Genomic DNA, 19739 nt, shown 5'->3' with positions numbered 1-19739 from the left:
TGAATCACAATAAGCTCTATGGAAAGGGATTTTTTCGGTGATTATTAGAATGTTTTTCTAGTATTCAGGAAAAAAAACCCACAGAATTTTCAAAGGTAAAAATAAATCAATTCCTCTTGTTCAGAGCCACCTGCTCAGAGTGCTTTATTTCCATAGCCCAGGAACCACCATCACCATCACCAGAAGTACCATCCCAAAACTTTTAACAGCTCAGCGTGTGTTGCAACAGGCAGCTCAAAATTCCAAACACAGTTGTTGTTATTTACCTTTGAGTCAGAATCAACTTACATATAGCTGACCCTCCAGAGAGTTTTTAGAGTCAGTAAGATACACAAAAGGAAATGGTCCAACGTTCTCTGGCAAAGCCACTGGTGGGATCGAACTGTGTACTTCTGAGAAAAACGTAGAGACTTCATAAATCCAGACCCTACATATGTGGGCTGCAGCACTGAGCTGGGAATCGGAATTTCTGCTCTGCACTTAACCTGTACCACCTGCATAAGACATGTTAGCTCTCTGAGCCTCGTCTGCAAAATGGTGTTGGGGCCAATAATGCCTGCGCTTTCTACTTATGAGGAGTCTTAATGGTGTAGAAGGGACCTCTGGTGGCCTGGTGGCAAAAAGGTACTGTGCAATCCCAAAGGCATACGGTTCAAATCCACTAGTTGCTCTGCGGGAGAAGAATGGGCAATATCTTCCCATGCAGTTGTCATTGTTAACATGGATCCTAGCAACCCTACGAATGAAAGACCTGAACACTTGTGTAACATTAATCATTTCTCCAAGTTCACAGGGTTTCCGGAGGCAAGGGATTTTGGAAGTGGATGCCATGCAATTACTGGCTCTGAAATCCCACTGGACGATCAGCTGTGGGGCGGTTCTGACTTGATGGCACACGACAGCAACAGCAGTGTAATGAGTTCTGGGTTGCTAACCAAAAGGGGACTGCCCGGTGGAAGAAAGGTGGGCAACCCCAAAATCCCAACAGAAAGCCTCTGTGAGCTGGGACCCTAGGAAAGGAACATCGTGCTTCGAAAGGTGGAGGAGTGTCAGCGAAGGAGAGGAAGACCCTCGGCAAGACAGACTGACAACGGGCCCAAATGTGTTGGGGATGATAGGATGGTGCGGGATCAGACACGGCTCAGAGCTGCTGTTCATAGGGTCACTAGGAGTTGGACTCGATTCAACCACACTTAGAGACAACAATGGCACTGAGTTTGGATTTTTACTTGTCACGAGATTCTAATGCAATTATGGGCAAGAAAGTGATTTGCAAATTGTTATGTGTAATTCATGAAAAAGCGAGGAAGTCTATGGGCAGACCACCCTGAAGGAGCCCAATCACAGGAATTAAGCAGGATTGGATCGGGCTAGTACTTGGATGAGAGAAAGCCAGGGAGCTCTCTAATATGCCCTCTACAGCAGGCTAGCAGAGGGTGTGTTTGGGAAACTATTTGTTCTGTGTGACAATGACGTGGAAACCAGTAGGTACACTGTTTGCTGGGCACAGTGAAAGACTGTGCTTGCATCATATGTAGGTCAAGGTTAAGTGTGTTTTAGAGTTGGAGGCGTGTATATGAGTGTGTCTCCTCAAAGGAGCAGAGCAGGTGCACACATCATTGAAGCCCATAGTCCACACAGCCGCTCAGTCCACAGTGTATCATAGAGACAATACATGACCATGACTTTTCAATTGTTTGCTATGCATCTGAGAGCTGGACAATGAATAAGGATGACAAAAGAAATGATGATTTAAACTACGGTGTTCAAGGAGACTACAGAATATCCCATGGGCTGCCAAAAGAACAAACATATATCTTGTAGAAGATGAAGCCAGATTGCTCCTTGGAAGCAGGGATGGTGAAGCTTCATCTTGCATACTTTGGGCATGTTCTTCCTGTTGTTATGGACAATTAAGTCACCTGCGAGTCATAATGACCCTATGTGCAATAGCTCTGAACCTTGTCCTATCCTGAGCCAGTCTTACTTCTCTGACATCACCATTACTGTGTCAGTCCATCTCATCCAGGGTTTTCCTTTCCTACACTAGTCCTCCACCCTTTCAAGTATGATGTCTTTCTCCAAAAACTGGTCCCTCCTGGCAACGTGCCCAGAGTACGAGAGAGTTTCAAAATCCTTGCCTTCAAGGAGCAGATCAGTTCCACCATCTCCAGGACAGACCTATTTGCTTTCTTGGCAGTCCGTGGTATGTTAAATACTCTTCTCCAGCACCACAACTCAAGGACATTCATTCTTCTGTCATTATTTGTCATTGTCCCGCTCTCTAGTGCATAACAAGTAATTGCAAAGACCACGGCCTGAATCAGATGCACCTTCATCTCTACAGTGGCATTGTTGCTCTTTGGAGAGTCCCTAACAGCAGATTTCCCTAACACAATTTGTCTTTTGAGTTTCCTAACTACTGGTACCAAGAATGTTGATTGTGAAACTTGCAAGCTTTAATTGTTAACAACCTCAATCTCTTCTCCATCCATCATGGTGCTGCCAATTGGCCCAGTGGTGAGAATCATTAGGAGTGGTTACTCCTTGGAAGGGGACATCATGCCTGGAAAAGTGAAGGGTCAGTGAAAGTGGATTGACATAGTGACTGCAGCAACGGGCTTGAGTATGTCAGAGATTGTGAGGTTGGCACAGGCTAGAACAGAGTTCTGATCTGTTGTTCATAGAGCCTCTATGAGTCACACTCGACGCCACCTGATACAACAACAATATTTGGCCATTGAGACTGATGAAACAGGGAAATAGCGTGCACACAGGTGCCGGGGGTGCAATCAGTGGATAAGAAGCCCACATGACTCTGTGGCCAGTTTGTTACCACAGGAATTCTCACAGGCACCGTTGGTTTCTAGAATTTCCTCTCACTCTTTTTCTCCTCCTCCCCTTACAGGTAATGCATTTGTTGAATAAAATTGTATGGTACTCTAAAGAAAAAAAAATATGGCACTCCTATGACTAGGGATGATAGAAGGAGAATTGATGCTTTTGAGCTGTGGTGTTGGAGAAGAGTGTTAATTATAACATGAACTGCTAATGGAACAAATGGGTTCATTCTAGAGAGGGTGAAACCAGGCTGTTTCTTGGAGGCAAGGATTCTGGAGCTTCATCTGACATACTCTGGTTATGTTGCAAGGAGGGACCAGTCCTTGGAGAGGGACATCAAGTTTGGGAGGGTAGAGGGACAGAGCAAGAGAGGAAGACCCTGGATGAGATGGATAGACTCAGTGGCTGGGGTAATGGGGGTAGGTGTGTCAGAGACAATAAGGTTGACACAGCATAGAGCAGGATTCAGAGATGTTGTACTTAGGGTAGCTACGAATCGCAAGTGACTCGACAGCACATAAAATAGCAACAACAATATTAAGGTACTCTCTTGTCAAGAATGAACTGAGTGACTCACAGCAAGATTCCAAACTGTTGGCTTTTATAAACTTACCTCACTGAACTTCCTCTGTGGCTTCATGAGGTAGGTGTCATTATCTCCAATTTAGAGATGGCGAAACTAAGAGTAACCAAAGCTAAGTGGCACCCTCAAGGTCAGTAACCATTGTTGTTGTTAGGTGCCATCAAATCACCTGCAGCTCAGTGACTCTATGAACCTTGCCCTATCCTGTGCCATCCACATGAACTCTGTTATGCTCCAGTCCATTGTTACAGCCACGGTGTTGATTCATCTTGTTGAAGGCTTCCTGTCTTTGACCCTTCGCCTTTCCAAGCATGATGCCTTTTTCCAAAGACTGGCCTCTCCTGACAGCATACCTAAAGTGTATGAGATTAATCTTGATCATCTTTGCCTCTAAGGACCATCCTGGTTTCACATTCTCCAAGACAGACTTGTTTGTTCCTTTGTCAGTCCATGGGATACTCAGTACTCCTCTCCAACACCACAGTTTTAAGACATTGATTCTTTTTCTGTCATCCTTATTCATTGCCCAACTTTTTTGCACAGGGAATAATTGAGGATAACCATATGTAGTTTATATTAAAATCCAAGCCTTCTGGTGCCTTTTTCCTTACAATGCCTGGTTTATTATGTCCTCCCTAGTCCCTAGCTTTCACAAACATGTGTCTGGAGTAGTGGGGTAGAATAGGAATTTTGGGATGTACTTTGGAATGAGGAAGCTTCTGGGCTATTTTTCTATTTAGAAACTCTGAACCCACAGACTTTCCAAGACTAGGAAGGACTTTAAAGGTCATTCGATACAGTTTATTTTGCAGAAGAAGAATCAATCGGAGGCCCAGAGGGGAGTCACTCTTCTAATGTCCTCTCTACAGATTTTAGTGTCTTAGAGTCCGAGACAAGGTGGGGATGGGTGTCAGAGAAAGGAAAAAAGTAAAAAGGAAACTCCTCAATGAGATAAATTGACAATGGTTACAAAAGGAGCTCAACTCTACTTCAGCACACGAGGATGGTACCGGCCTGAAGGACTTTTTGTTCTGTTATACATAGAGTTGCAAGAGTTGCTCTGTTATACATAGAGAGCCACCTCAGTGGCTCTTAACAACCCCAGCACCTCTCAGTCTTGCTCTGTCCTCACTCCAAAGAGTCCGGAAAGTTTTGTCTTCAGAGACATTTGCCAAGTAGCCTTGTTCTGCGCATGCGTTCTTTGTGTTCGCTACTGAGTGTCCACTATGCGCAGGGCACTAGTAGAGGTGCTTTTACTTATGATGTGAGTACAGGGAGTTCTGATGTTAACTCAAAAGTTCCAGTCCCCCAGCTGCTCTGATTCTAGCTGCGCTCCCGAGATGAGGGAAAGTAGACTCTCCTGTAATTTACAACCTCGGAAAAACCCTCCGGAATAATAGGTTCTAACTCACAGCAATAAATTGAGCGATTTACTGTGAAAAAGGCAGATAAACTGTCGTCCTTCCAGGTTGAAGTTTATGTAGCAATGAGGGTGGGCGACCAGCAAAAGGTACCTAAACAAGAACATTCGAGATGCTGGGAAGTGGTAGTGGCGGTGTGTGGCCGTGTGGATTTTATATGGGAGTTGTCAGAAAAAGCTGTTTTTTCATTCTCAGTAACCCTTAGAGGTTATGGGCATAATTATGCTGATAAAATTGACGTTCAGAAGTGGTCAGAGAGAGCGACCTAAGTCGACTCCTAAGCCCCACTTCCTACAAGCTCCTTAAGGAGCGGCCGCTGCCACGGGATGATGAAACTGAAGGTGACAACTGCACCACCTAGCAGGCCACGCGTCCTTGCAGGTGTGGGTGGGATTTAATTGCGCTCTAGAAGAAACAACCAATAGTTTAAATTCGCTGACGGTCCGAGACGACAGCCCCTGTCCAGTCCTTACTGGCTTCTTCAACCACCAGGACAAAGAGCCCGCCCAAAGCTCCGCCAGGACAGCCGATCTCTCCCCAGCCCTTGCCAGGCCTCTTGGCCGGCTCCCAGTTTGGCCTCCGCCCCGCTTGCACCGGAGCACTGTGGGAGTCGTAGTTTTTTAGGCCTCCACATCGGAACAGAGAAGGGCCGGAGGAACTACAAGGTCCATAGGGCCGCTCGCAGACCCGGGGCGGGCTTGCCGGCAGTGGGTGTGCAAGCGCAGGAGGCCGGGCGGTTCGGACTCCGGGATGCGGCTGCAGAAGCTGGAGCAGCGGAGCAGCTTTAGGAACGCGCGCTAGTCAAGGTGTGGCGACCCGCACGTTGCAAGCTTCCCTTGGGCATTATCTTTGCAAACCCGGCTGTGCAGTGCTTTGGCGCTTCGGTGGCGCGATGGAGGGTCCCAGATGCGGGGAGATGGACACCAGCCGGGAAGCCAGGCTGGCACTGCACACCGAAAGAGCCCTTAGCTGAGCGAGGGGAGGACGGGTGCTCATCTCAGGCTGTGCGCGACCTGTTTGTTCTTTTCTCTTTTTGGTGCCAGCGCTTCCTTGGACAGACGAACGATGCAGCGGGCGGCGGTGCTAGCTCGGCGGGGCTGCGGTCTCCGGCCCCTGGGCTCCTGGGGCCGAAGTCAGAGCAGCGCAGCCGCCGAGGCCTCGGCTGTGCTCAAGATGCGGCCCGAACGGAGCCCGCGAGAGCGCATCCTCACGCTCGAGTCCATGAACCCGCAGGTGAAGGCGGTGGAGTACGCGGTGCGGGGCCCCATCGTGCTCAAAGCCGGCGAGATCGAGCTGGAACTGCAGCGGGTGAGTGCGGGCGCCGGGGCGGGAGCCGGCTGGTCTCGGGGTACTTTTTGCGGGAACCTCTGCTGGGGTCCGATTGTCGTACTTCCCATCTCCGCGTGGCCTGCGCCTTCATTGTACCAAAACCGAGTGCCTTTCTCCCCTCCCAGAACCCCACTAATGCCCGTCACCTCGCCCCAAGTCTGGCCTTCAAATTCGGTTCACTTGTTGAATTTAGTTAATATATTATAATGGAGCGGCCCATGGTGCCAGGCGCTGCGCCTTATCTGGTTGTCCTATCCATACGGAACCAAGATCCAGAACGGGGGGAGGGGGGCACAAGCCAGTAAAGGGAAAAGAAAACAGAAGAGTTGCAGGTGGTGAATTAATGCTTTGAAAAAAATGGATACAGAAGAAGGGTAGCGTGGGACTCTTAAGATTTGAGTTTGTTCTGGAAGCTTCCTCCAAGTCCCTTTGCCAGTAATGATTCCCTGACTAGAGTGGGTGGTCTGGGGAAGAGGTGTTCAAAGAGAGTCCCCTTTCAAAACCATTAAAGCTCCCAGAGCAGCCTGACTTGATGCCACGTGTATTCTCAGTCCCTGAGCTCACGTTACCCTAGAATTGGACCTTTGGGTCTTGATAAGGAAGCCCTTAGGGCTTTCTTCATTTTAGTGGCTGCCTGGCCTGGATCTTGGCTTGGGTTCCTGGGCAGGTAAAGTGGACGCATATCCGGGAGTGATTTCCATCTCCCAACAACCAGGCGGCTGTAGCTGTGGCCTGCCTCAGAGATGTCCCTTGTGAAAGAACAGAATTCTAAACTGGTGGAATTCAGAAGGCAGACTCAAGATAGGCTATCTAAAAAAAGTCAACAGCCCTCAAAGATTTCTAAGAAGGTGTTGCAAGTCACCCAGCTGCTTGCTCAAAATAATTCTGACCCAGAATAGAGGCAGATCTCCCTTGATCTTTCACTCAGAGCCACCAGACCCAAATATTTCATAGTCACTCGGTGTCCCTTGAAGGCCTGGGCAGAAGCCCTAGTGAACACTTGGCCCCTGCTCCACAGGAACAGTGAGTGTTGTTGAGATCATGGCCTGCTTCTTGGGACACCCAGTTCTGCTGACTCAAAACAGTCAGCTCACTGCACAAGTCAGAGTCCTCTGTCTCCTGCTGACTTCTTACCGTGCTAAGTTTAAAGCTGGACCTTGAAAAGTAGACTAGTTTCATTCTTGTGCCTCCTTGACCTCTAGGTGGGCCAGAGGCAGGGGACACTTTTTTTTTCTTCTTTTTTTCTCTGCTGTTTGTTAACACTTGACAGGTACCTGGAGCTGGTCCTTGAGGGAGGGTTCAAAATGGAGTTACATTGTTCTTGTTTTATCACCTTAGGTGTGTTTTCTCTCGAGGCCCACAGCTGGTAGGTTGCCAGGGATTAGCTGACCTTTTGCTAAATGGTAACTACCATGTAAGGCTTGTATTTGAACTTGAAGGAGCTGACAGCCATATTGTTCTCTGGTTCTGAACTCACCCCTAACCCCTTTGCTGCCCTGATTCCTTAAGCACTGGTGGTGGAATTTCTTAGCAAGCAGAGAAAATGGAAGAGCATTCCAGATGGAAACAGAGCAGTGAGCAAAGGCAGAAAAATCAGAGTAGGTCCAGTCTTTTGGGGAAGAGGGTGATCCCTTTTGGAGAGCAGTGTCTGGTAGAGGGATGCGGGATATGAATAAGGTGCAAACAGTGGACAGCGGTCTTGTGCTGGACTCAGAGATGGATGGTGTGTTTGGAGGAAAGTGAGAAGCCAAGATAGAGTTTTCTAGCAAGGCTATGGCTCAGATTGCTTGTATGTAAACTTGGTCATTTGGGCCAGAGCCTTCATATAGCTTGGGACAGACACTTGCCTGTGTTCTACCTCAAGGCTAGTCAGTAAGTTCTCTAGGGAGCTCTAGTGGGCAGTCCACAGGGAGTTGCAATGCCTCCTCAAAGGCAGTTCGAATCCACCAGCTGCTCCGAAGAAGAAAGATGGGCAATCTCCTCTTGTACAGTTTACAGCCTAGGAAACCCAATGGAAGATCAGATATGAGTTGCTTCTGACTTGATGGTGATGATTTTGTTAATTATCAAACCACTGAGTATCATGGCCCACATAAGTTGACCCGTGTTTTTTGGGGGGTTCACAATTCAATACAGAGCAAATGCTTTCATTCAGCCCTTGTCCCTCCTCGTTCTTGCTCTGTGCTTGCATTACGGAGTCTCAGTTGCTCAGCTTTACATGATGGCCAGCCTACATCACATAGTTGAGCTGATTTTGATTCGCAGTGACCCCATGGTTTTGAGGTTAGACCTGTGCTTCAAGGGGTTCACAGGCTGATTTTTTGGGGGATGTGACTTACCAGACTGACTCTCCAGATGCTTCTGAGCACATTGCCCCCCCCCCCATCCTTCAGTTATCAGCTCAGCTTGTTAACCTTTCCATCCCAAAGACAACCTTATTTACTAGAGGGGAATAGTCTCTTCGGAAAAAATCTTATTTTCAGTCTTTCATTCTTTTTTTGACATGTGAAGATGGAGTCTTTGGCTTGGCCTCGCTTCAGGGTTCTTTTACCTTTGTCTTGAATTATTGTTATCAGAATTGGATTGGTGTTATTGGGGGTACAGTTTCACTGGAAATGGATGGCCTATACTTGTAAGAAGCGGGATGACTTAGAATGAATATCGTTTTCTTCTCTGGATCTCAGGTTCTCCAGTTTGGAGTGAAGTGGCCTGGCTAGGCTTGGTGGTCCCCTCCTACTCTGAGTTTTGTGCCCTCTTGTGTGTCCCAGGGTGGCACGGGGTGTCTATAATGGCACTTGGTGGTACCATGGCCCTCGTACTACCTTATGAAATCAATGCCACCAAGTGCTCTGCAAACAGAGGACTGTTCAGCTGAACACACAGTTCTGGTGTTTGACTTTGGGATGGCGGGCCAGCTTCTCTTCTGGGAGCGGAGGATGCTCCGGAGAGTCTGGGCTGGGGGCTGAGTGGGTGTGGACGGGCTGTCTCTTCTGCTGCTCCTCCGTGCGCATGCTCCAAGAGGGCCTCGTTTCTCCAAGGAGATGATCCTACCACAGCTTTGCAGATCCTGTGCTGCTTGAATGTTGGTTGGGAGCAGCATTTAAAATAAGCTGCAATTTGTAGGAGTTTTGAACAGATCTGTCAGCTCTTCCTCAGTCTGCTTTTTTTTTTTCTCTCTTGCTTTTTGTTTTTGAGGGGAAGGGCAGGGTACAGTTGGAAAAGGGTGATGATGGCTTTGCTATTTTTCCAGTTGTCAAAGTAAACACAGGCAAACTCTTCAGAAGTGAGCTACAGAAAAGTGGACGGTGATTGACACTGTAATCTTAAGTGTGTGTCTGTTGCCTCCAAACACAGGTGAGAACGTAGTGGCGGAGCTGGACAGAGAACTTGATAGTCAGCTAAGAGCGAGTCTGGAACCTCAGGTGGTCAAACCTTCTTGACATTTGGATTCGAGTTGAGCTGCCACTTTGTTAAGTTGAGATGCTACTTTGTTGAGTAGGCTTCTGGTGGAAAGGGCCCTCCACCATACCCAAGTCACCACCGGCTTGCTGCATGGATTCTTTCAATGTGCTGTGAGTTCCAGGCAAGTCTCTCAGAGCACCTTGGCCTCAGCTTACTCTTCTGCTAAATGGGACCAAGGGGTTTCTCCTAAAGGATCCCTGGTGGCACGGTGGGTTAAGCATTGACCCGTTACCATAAAGGATAATGGTTCTAATGATCCATCATCACCTGCCCTGTAGAGCAGGATGAGAGACCCTGCGTGATCACGGTTCTACTCTCGGTTGACTGATGACTGTGAGTCTGTTGTTTGATGTTTTAGGGGGGGCGCATGTGTGTAAAGGCTGGACTGAGGTACTATCGGTAAGGATTTGAACAGCTCAAGCAATTGGCATTCTAAAGAATTTCGTTGTCAAGCTGTTGAGAGGCCTGGTATGCGGATGTTCTGAGAGTACCTCCTCATTTTCCCTTCTACCCTCCCGAATCCCGGGGGATCTGGGAACAGGCTCTGTGGGGCTTCATGCTTCTTCCCAAGGCCTCGACCTTTCTGCCTTGAAGTTAACTCTCCCGAGCTCATTCAAATTTCATTCTTGCTTCTGACTTGAATCTTGGTTTCTCTAGTTTGACCCTCATTTGAAGGTCCCCCCTTCTCAGGATTTAAGTCCAGCCGTTGTGACTTGGCCAGTTAGGAAATTCAATCCTGGAAGCTCCCACCTAATCTCTTCATCACCAGACAGTGAGGGGTGGGGAAACTCTGATTCTTCCTCATTCTTTTGTCTTCCTTGTTTCTCCAGAACAGACCCTGGACTGAGCAAAGTGTCCTTTCCGTAGCTGTGAAATGGAGCTGATTTCAAGGAATGTGGGGTGTAGTCAAGCTTGGTCCTGGGGCGTCATTCTAGAGTTCTCTGTGGGTCTTACTGCCTTCCCTCATCACCCCATCACTGCTCTTGAGTTCAGGACCTCAGAGTCTTTTCACACAATGTTCTTGGAGCCTCTTATGCCCTCTCATGCCCTCTCTTCCATCCCTTGCCCAACTCCATCACCATGTTTTTATTCTCATGTGCCCCTGAGTCAAGCTGAGTACGACTCATTGCAACTCTATGAACAATAGATCTGAACCCTGTCCTATCCTTGTCCTGTGCCATCCTCATCATTCATGACATACTGAAGTCACCATGTCATTCTGTCTTGAAGAGGATCTCCCTCTCTTGGCCTGATCCACCAAACTGCTAAGAATGATGTCCTTCTCCGAGGAGTGTTGTTGTGTACCATCAAGTCAGAACCAATCCATGGCTGACCCTACAGCAGGTTTTCAGAGGCAGCAAATCACAGCACAGGAGGAGATTGCCCATCTTTCTCCCACTGAGCAACCGGTGGATTTGAACCCTATACCTTTGTGTTGGCAAAGCCAGTACCATTGAGCCTCCCTCCAAGGACATCTTGCCCAAAGTATTTATCATCCCTCCTAACAACATTCGCAAAGTATTTAAGTTGAAGCTTCGCTGTCCTTGCCTTCAAGCAACAGTCTGGCTGCACTTTCTCCAAGACATATCTGTTCTTTTGATAGTCTAAAAGATACTCAGTGCTCTTTACAACACCACAACTCAAAGGCATCGATTCCTCTTCTGTCATCCTTATTCATTGTCCAGCTGTCAGATGCATAGCAGGTGACTGGAAAGACCATGGCCTGAATGAGGCTCACCTTAGTCTTTAAACTGACATCATTGCTCTTCAGGATTTTGGAGAGGCCCCTGGCAGCAGACTTTCCCAGCACTGTATGACCCCTGATCTCCTGACAGCTGGTACTACTTGTGGATCCAAGTAAAATGAAATTATTGACAATCTCCGTCTGTTCTCCCTCTATCATAATGTAACCAATTTACCGGGAGGTAAGGATTTTTTTTTCTTGTTATGCACCATTTGCCTCTGGAAACTCTATGAACTTAGAGAAATGATGGAAGTTATACAAGTGTTCAGATCTTTTATTCATAGGGTTGTTATGAGTCGTCTAGGACTTGACGACACTTAACAACAACATGTACCATTGAGTCAGATCTGACTGTCACAGGAGGACATTGCCCCTCTTCCAGTGAAGCATCTGCTGGATTTGAGCTGTGCTCCTTCAGGACTGCAGCGCAGTTTCTTACCACTAGGCCACAAGAGCTCCCTGATTTTGGGGTGGGTTTTTTGGTTGTTGTTGATACCTACTTCTTATTCTTCACCAGACTGAATTCCTGACTGCTTGCTCACTCTCACCACTGGCGCAGTGTGATCAGTGATATTTGTTGAATGAGAGGTAGGGTCTCTGGGAGGAACCCCTCCTCCACCCACTCTTCCTGCCCGTATACCACATAGATAACAGGGAACATCCCTTTCACTGGTTAATGTGTGTCCTTATAATCTTCCAACTGCCCTTTGACCCTCATGTGGTAGTGCTGAACCTGTGGGCCGGGAAGGAAAAGGATGCATCTGATGAACATCCTCTGAAGAGGACCTCTCTGGCTCAGTGGCTGCAGACGCACCATTCACGAGGGAGACCTGGGCTTGGTAACCAGCCAAGTTCTGTGTATGTGCAGCCGAGCAGGCTTAGGTGCTGCTCTGATGCTCGACTGGTGTCGTCGGAGCTTCTGGACAGAGACAGACTAGAGTCAGTGATGTATCTCTGAAAATCGGCCAGTGAAAAGCCAGCACGTTAGAAGGATCCTGTCTGCAAAGTCATGGAGATGGTACAAGATTGGGCAGTACTTTGTCCTATTAGGCATGAGGACACCAGGCAGCTAACAGTAGTAATACTGTGAAATACACCTATCCCAGAAGTGTGAGAGCCAACTCTCTGATCCCTGCCTGGGTCAGAACGGTGGGAAGGGAGTTCTCTCCAGATAGAGCCTTCCTTCCCTCTACGTACACAGGGAAGCTGCTCTGGGTACAGTAGACAGTGGACTTGAGGATGCAGTGAGAGGAAACCAGGACAGTTATGTCCAAGGTGCTAAGGAGCAACAATGTCTGTTTAGAGACTAAAGTGCCCTTGATACAGGCCATGGTCTTTTCATTTACTGGCATGGGGAAGTTGGACAATGAATAAGGATGACAGAAGAAGAATCGATGCCTTTGAGTTGCGGTGTTCTGTGTAGCCCAATGATTGCCAAAAGAAAAAACAAATATGTTGCTCCTTAGAGGTGAGGATGGTGAAAGTACATTGTACATCTTTTGGGCATGTCGTTGGGAAAAGACATCATGGTGGGAAAGGTGAAGGGTCAGAGAAAGAGAGGAAGACCCTCAATGAGATGCATCAACACAGTGACTAACAATGGCCTCAAGTATATCAGAGATAATGAGGATGGCACAGGACAGGGCAGGGACAGATCCACTGTTCATAGGATTGAGCTGTGAGTCTAAGTTAACTTGAGGGTCCCTAACAACAACAATGTGCTTGTCAGACCCTCCAGGCCTCTGGGGACAGGGCTGAGGTGAGGTCACCATTGAATGTACCTACCAGGCCTCAGTGAACCACTGTGAGCAGGACCCCTCAGACCCTTACTATTTCCAAGCTCCTGTGTGGACCTTGAGAGACCAGAATGAAGATATCCAGGATGGTCTCTTTATGATGGCCTTTGGCTGGGTAGGCTGACCCCAGTGCTGCCTTTTCATTCGAGGGAGCCAATTTTCCATCCTCGGTTTTGACCTGTCGGTTAAGTTTTTTTGAGTTGAGAACTTAAAATTATTGTGTCTCACCTCCAGGGTCTCAGTGAAAAGCAGTCACTGATGAGTCCTGTCTGTTACAATTTTTAGGAAGCTATTTTATTATGCATATTCCTCTGTCCTTATAACTGTGTCACCCTGCAAGTAGCAGCAGTTTTCACAAGTGGCTGATGGGGAGTCATTCAACTGGTGCGTGTGGTACCGTTTTGTTATTGCTGAACAAGAGTTTAACCAAAGTAAATGCCAAATAGTATGAGAAGTGTACTTTTAAAAATTTTTTTTAAATTTAAATTTATTATTAATTTCAGTAAAAATTTACAGAGACTTTGGATTTCCATTCATTCATTGTTGTACTTTTCTCTCCTCCTAGTACCCTTCCCCCTAGTACACTACCCTCTTGGAAAAGTAAAAGAAAAATTCTTTCATTGTTTTACAAACCCTCCCCCCAGGTCCACTCCACCATGTAGCCTTCGCTCTAGACACCTGTCATGACAAAAATACCTAATCACATATCCCTTTAAAAAGTTTTCTCCCTCATCTGTTTCAATGCAGTATACATTATTGAACCCATCTTTCTCAGTCTCTCCCCAACCCCAAGGTCAGTCTTGTTTTACAACAGTGGCATCATGCAATATTAGTCCTTTTGTGACTGAGATACTTCACTCAGCATAATGTCCTCCAGAGTCACCCATTTTGAATAATATTGCATGAGTTCCTTGTTTTTCAATGCTGCATAATATTCCACTGTGTGAATATATCACAGCTTCTCTATCCATTCGTTTGTTGATGGGCACTTAGGTTGTTTCCAACTCCTTGCTATTGTGAACAAAGCCATAATAAACGTGGGTGTGCATATATCTTCTTGGGTGTCAGTTATGGTCTCTTTGGGATATATTCCCAGTAGTGGAATTGCTGGGTCAAATGGTATCTCTATTTGCAACTTTTTGAGACAGTGCCATACTGCCTTTCACAGAGGTTGCGCCATTTTACACTCCCAGCAACAATGAATAAGGGTTCCAGTTTCTCCACAACCTCGCCAGCATTTGTTGCTTGCTGTTCTGTTAAATTTTGCAATTCTGTCTGGGGTGAGATGATATCTCGTAGTTGTTTTTATTTGCATCTCAGAGCTAGGGATTTTGAGCATTTCTTTATGTGCTTGTTAGCCATCTGAATGTCTTCTTTGGTGAAGTGTCTGTTCATATCCTGTGCCCATTTTTCTACTGGATTATTTCCCTTTATCTTGTTGTGGTGCTCAAGTATTTAATAAATTCTGGATATAAGTCCTTTATCTGATATGTCATTACCAAATACTTTTTCCCAGTTGGTGGCTTCCCTTTTTATCCTGTTGGAGAAGTTTTTGAATGTGCATATGGATTTGATTCTTACAAGATCCCATTCATCTATTTAATCTTCTCCTGGTTGTAGGTTAGAAGTGTACTTTTAAAAAAACTAATTTATTTGAGTTCGGGTATTTTTGAAATATCTTTTAAAAAAGGTATTTTTTTAATAATTTAATTCTTTTTATTAACCTATTGTGGTTTTTAAAATTTATTATTAATTTTAATGAAACTGTACAGAGACTTTGGATTTCCATTCATTCGTTGTTGCACTTTTCTCCCCTCCCAACCCTCCCCTCAAAAGGTTGTAATTTTAAAGCTAAAATTCCAGTAGACATTTTGTGACTAGAAACTTGTGCTGATTAGTAATGGGCATCCACGTTTCGCTCTTCAGCTTTGTGAGAGAGAAAGTTTCTTTGGGAATGTGGGAAGGAAAAAAGAAAAAGAATGTGTCACTTTTTTCTTTCGCAAGACAGAGTCAGCCGTGTCTGACTCTTGCCTCTTCTTCCCTTCTGACACCCACAAACATCCCCGCTGGGCAGAAGGCTGATGGGGCACAGGGGCACTCCCTAACCCTCAGCCAGCCCCCTCCCATTCACTGCAGGCTGATGGGCATGTGGGTGAAGCCCTGGCAGCAGCGTTCCTCTCCATGGGGACAGACCCAGGAAAAGGGATTCTCAGTGTTCCCAGGTTCTTTGTGCTCAGGCCCTGAATCAGCCACACAGTGCAGGGGGCACAGAGAGAAAGAGAGTCCAGGGCTCCGTTCCAGGCAGTAAGCTCACCCTGTAGCGAGCTGGCCAAGGGCCTGCAGTGTGTGTTCCTGGCCCTTGAATTTGCTGCAGATTTAGCCCCTGAGCTGTGCCCATACCATAGAAATCACCTGCATTTAGCTGGCCAGTCCTGGGACCTGCAATGAGACAGCACTGCCGACAAAGGGCCTTGTGCCAGGAGCCCAGGCCAGTGCCAGGGGGTGGTTCTGGCCCTCCCTTTTGCACACTGTGGCCAACTAGCCCCGCTCTCGCCCTTCTTGGCTGTGGGGTGAGCCCTGAGTCCACACATTCACAGGCCTTGTCTCCCTGGTATGCCTGCTCTGTCCCCTGGCAGGGGGCAGTGCTGTGCCCCACACCCCATATCTCTAGACTTGGAGCCCCTACTTTTCCCGTGCCCCTGGGAGCTCTTCATCAATGCTGACCAGTCCTGAAGGAATAGGTAGAAGGGGGTAAAAAAAAATTAAAAATGAAAAGACCTTCTTTTCTCTCAGAGTGAGTTTGTGAGACAGATCAGCCCCTGACTTGCCTGCGAATGCCAGGACAGCTCTGGGGTGCCCTCAGAGTCCACCATGCCTCCTTTCCAGAAGTAACGGAGAATCTTCAGTGGGGGGATCTTAAAGCTCAGCTTAGATTTTAGGGCTTATCTCCTCGTTTCCTAGCCGAGGGCCCAGGCTCCCCAAGCCCACTACTGCTTTCTTAAGCTGTTTGTTACCAGTTTTTTTCCAAAAGGGTGAAGTTTAATTTCATTCACAGAGTATATGAGACGAAGGAGGGAAAACAACTGTCCAGACCATGGGATTGTATTTCTCAAATTTGTGTCTGCCTTAGAGGAAAGGGCAGCTGGACGTGGGAAAGTGACCAGGCTGCCCCATCGCCTTCTTCCTCCGCCATGACCTTCACAAGCCCATTCGTGGTCCGGATTTGTAAAATGATGATGTTTACACTCAGCTGAGCAATTTTATGCTGTTCGTTTCAGTTAATCCTTTCAACCACCCTGGGAGGTCGTTGAACCTGTTGCTAACCTGTGGTTAATTTTGGATTTCCCCGGCATCTGTAAGGAGTGCACGCATATTCGGATAACTCTAGGCATCATGCCAAGCCCACTGCTTCCTCACCTGGCCAGCCGTGACCTTCAGGTGCATCTCCACGGGCATAGTGAGGATCTCTGCGTTCCTCCTGCCCATGGTCCCTTTTCTGTGCTGAACACCTGCTCACGCAATGGTTTCAGTTTAGCTGTTCGTTGGCACTTTTCATCTTTGATGCTTTTTTGTTTTGTAACACTTCCCCCTTTTTATTGCAATTGGCATGAAAAGTCTACAATTCCACTTTTTCCATTCAACAACTCAATGCACATCTTGTATTGTTTTTATGTGCCTTCGAGTCACCTGCCATTCATAGCAACCCTACGTATAACAGCTTTGAACCCTCTTCTATCCTGTGTCAACCTTATTGTCTCTGACATATCTACCCCAATTACCCCATCAATCCAAGAATCAATGAATCAATCTATCTCGTCCAGGGTCTTCCTCTCTTTCTCTGTCCCTCCACCCTTCCAAGCATGTTGTCCCTCTCCAAGGACTGATCCCTCCTTATATCCTATAGTATGTCAGATGGAGCTTCAGAATCCTTGCTTCGAAGGAACAGCCTGGTTTCACCCTCTCTAGGTCGAACCCATTTGTTCCCCAAGCATTCAGTACTCTTCTCCAGCATCACAACTCAAAGGCATCAATTCTCCTTTTATCATCCCTAGTCATTGTCCAGCTTTCTGGCACAAAGAAAGTAACTGTGAAGACTGTGGCCTGGGTCAGGTGCACCTTAATCTCCAGACTGACATCGTTGCTCTTCAGTACATTTTTGTATGAGGACATTAGTTAAAATACAGTGTAATTGCTCTCTTCCTCCTTCCTCTCTGTGATTCTCATTTCCATTACTCCTCCAATCCTTGCCTGCCATCTGGGCTTCATTCCTGGGCTACCACTGCCCTTTTAGTTTTAAGTGGTTGTTTATTCCAAAGGGTGAGTACCTCTGTGGTCTGTTTGGCTGCAAACTGAGTCATGGGAATGAGTTTTGCTTCCCATCTAAATGGTGACTGAGGGCTATAATCTCAGGGTGTGCACCAGTCTTTATTAGACCATTGTGAAAATCGGCCCCCATTCTTTCAACAAAACCCAAAATTGATGGGAACTAGCCGATCAGTGTGTCCTGGGGGTGAGGATGCCCTCAAGCCGCTGGCCATTGATTTGCACTGTCAAGGTGGAGCTGTGTTGGGGAAAGGTGCAGTGTAGCAGGGAGGGGTGCAGTGTAGCATTCTTTGATAAGGGACCAGGGAACTCTGTAGAATATTCTCTAAGGAGCTGTGCTGCTTGCGCAGAGCCTGTACCTCTCTGGGAGTTCAATTCCGCTGGCAGCTCCAAGAGAAGGAAGATGAGTAATCACCTGTGCAGCTGACAGGCTCAGAAACGCTGTGGAGGGTCAGCTATGAGTTGGTTCTGACTCAATGGCCAAGCTTTGAGTCAGATGAGCTAATCCACCGCTCAGGCCGAGTGGTATCTAGATACCTGCCAGTTTACCACACTGGTGACTTGTGTGTTGCTCTGATGCTGGAAGCAATACTGCAGGATTCACCCGTGGTGCACAGGTTTCAGCAGAGCTTCCAGGATAACACAGTGGCAAGTAAACCTGGCTTCTGCTTCTGAAACCAGGGGCCCTTGGGAACCTTGTACATGCAGCAGAACTTCTTCTGGTGTGGTGTGGGAAGATGAGGCCCTCCTAGGACTGTGGAAGGACTTCCTCTCCAGAGCAAAGTCTACTTTCATGATGGGAAGGGAGTAAAGTGTTCAACCAACAAAGAAGACTTTCATTTGCTGATGTGACACAACTCTAGATGAGGAGAATTAGCTACAGACCCTCACTCTGCTTGGGACAGTGCAGGGACAGCTCAGGAGAGGAAGACCCTCTTGATGAGATGGATCGATTCAGTGATTGGGGTAGTGGGAGTGGATGTGGCAGAGACAGCGAGGCTGGCACAGGATAGAGCAGGGTTTAGGGCTCTTGTACACAGGGTCGTTATGATTCACAAGCGACTCGACAGCACACAACAACAACAACAACTCTCTAATATTGAAAGGATGGAATGTACAGAGTATGAACCTAAGAAAATTGGAAGTGGTTAAAAAGGAAGCGGGACATGTGAACAGTAGTATCCTAGGCGTTGTTGTTGTTGTTGTTATTGTTAGGTGACATCAAGTAGATGATGACTAACAGCAACCCAGTGGACAACACATCTGAGCCTTCCCCCACACTGCGCCCTCTCCTGATCTCTGTCCTGCTCAAACTCGTGGCAGGAGGCACTTTTCAGTCCATCTTGCTGACGGTCTTCTCTCTTTCTCTGACCCTCTGCCTTTCCCGGCCTGATGTCTCGTGGTGAAATGTCATCTTACATACTTGGGGCTGGTTTTCAGGAGGAACCAGTACTTGGAGAGAGACATCATAGGCATTAGTGAGCTGGAATTGACGAATATTTGTCTACTGTGCTAGAAATGACACATTGAAGAGGACTGGTGTCACATTCATTGTCACAAAAGATATTTTAAGATCTTTCCTGAATGACAGTGTTGTCAGTGACAGAATAAAATCCACAGGAATACAAGGAATACTTTTTTTATTATTACGTTCTTATTTTTTGTGCGTGTACCTTCAAATTGGGTCTGACTGGTTCAGGAGGAGATTGCCCCTTTCTCCAACAGAGCATCTGGTGGATTCGAACCGCATACCTCTGGGATTCCAGTGCACTTCTTGCCACTAGCCTACCAGACCTCCCTAAGGAAGACCTGTTAATGCAACTCTTAGGCAGATTTTCACAACTACTACAATTTATATAACTGCTATAACAGAAGATAAAGAAATTGAGGGATTTTACCAACATCTATAGTCTAAAATGATTGTAAATACAATCAAGATGCATAATAATGGCTGGTGATTGAGATGCAAACATTGGAAACAAAGAAGAATTGATAATTGTAAAAACAATGATAGAAGTGAGGCAAGAGATCACATGATCGAATTTTGTATGGTTAATGACTTACTCATTGAAAGTGTCTTTAAAAAAAAAAAGCAAACCACAACTATACACATGGACCTGACTTTATGGAATACACAAGAATCAAATCAACAATATCTGTGGAAAGAAATCCTTAATGTTATCATCTGGGACAAAGCCACAATCTGACAGTGGAACAGGTTGTCGGCTATTCATATGCAA

At 46.8% G+C, this 19739-nt stretch overlaps 1 protein-coding gene across 1 annotated transcript in view; it reads left to right on the top strand.

The window, feature by feature from the left end:
* Nucleotides 1–5906: 5906 nt before the first annotated feature.
* The window catches only part of GPT2 (glutamic pyruvate transaminase (alanine aminotransferase) 2), a 49720-nt gene continuing 35887 nt past the window's right edge, over nt 5907–19739 (top strand). The window contains exon 1 of the mRNA XM_006887818.1: nt 5907–6153. Within this exon, the coding sequence (XP_006887880.1) occupies nt 5911–6153 (243 nt within the window). The 5' untranslated portion in view covers nt 5907–5910. The remainder of the gene's footprint in view (nt 6154–19739) is intronic.

The sequence above is a fragment of the Elephantulus edwardii genome, unplaced genomic scaffold (genome assembly GCF_000299155.1).
Source record: "Elephantulus edwardii isolate Elephantulus edwardi_28Jun2011 unplaced genomic scaffold, EleEdw1.0 scaffold00062, whole genome shotgun sequence".
Taxonomy (NCBI): Eukaryota; Metazoa; Chordata; class Mammalia; order Macroscelidea; family Macroscelididae; genus Elephantulus; species Elephantulus edwardii.
The sequence above is the reverse complement of the archived record's forward strand: the minus strand, read 5'-3'. Positions and strand labels throughout refer to the sequence as shown.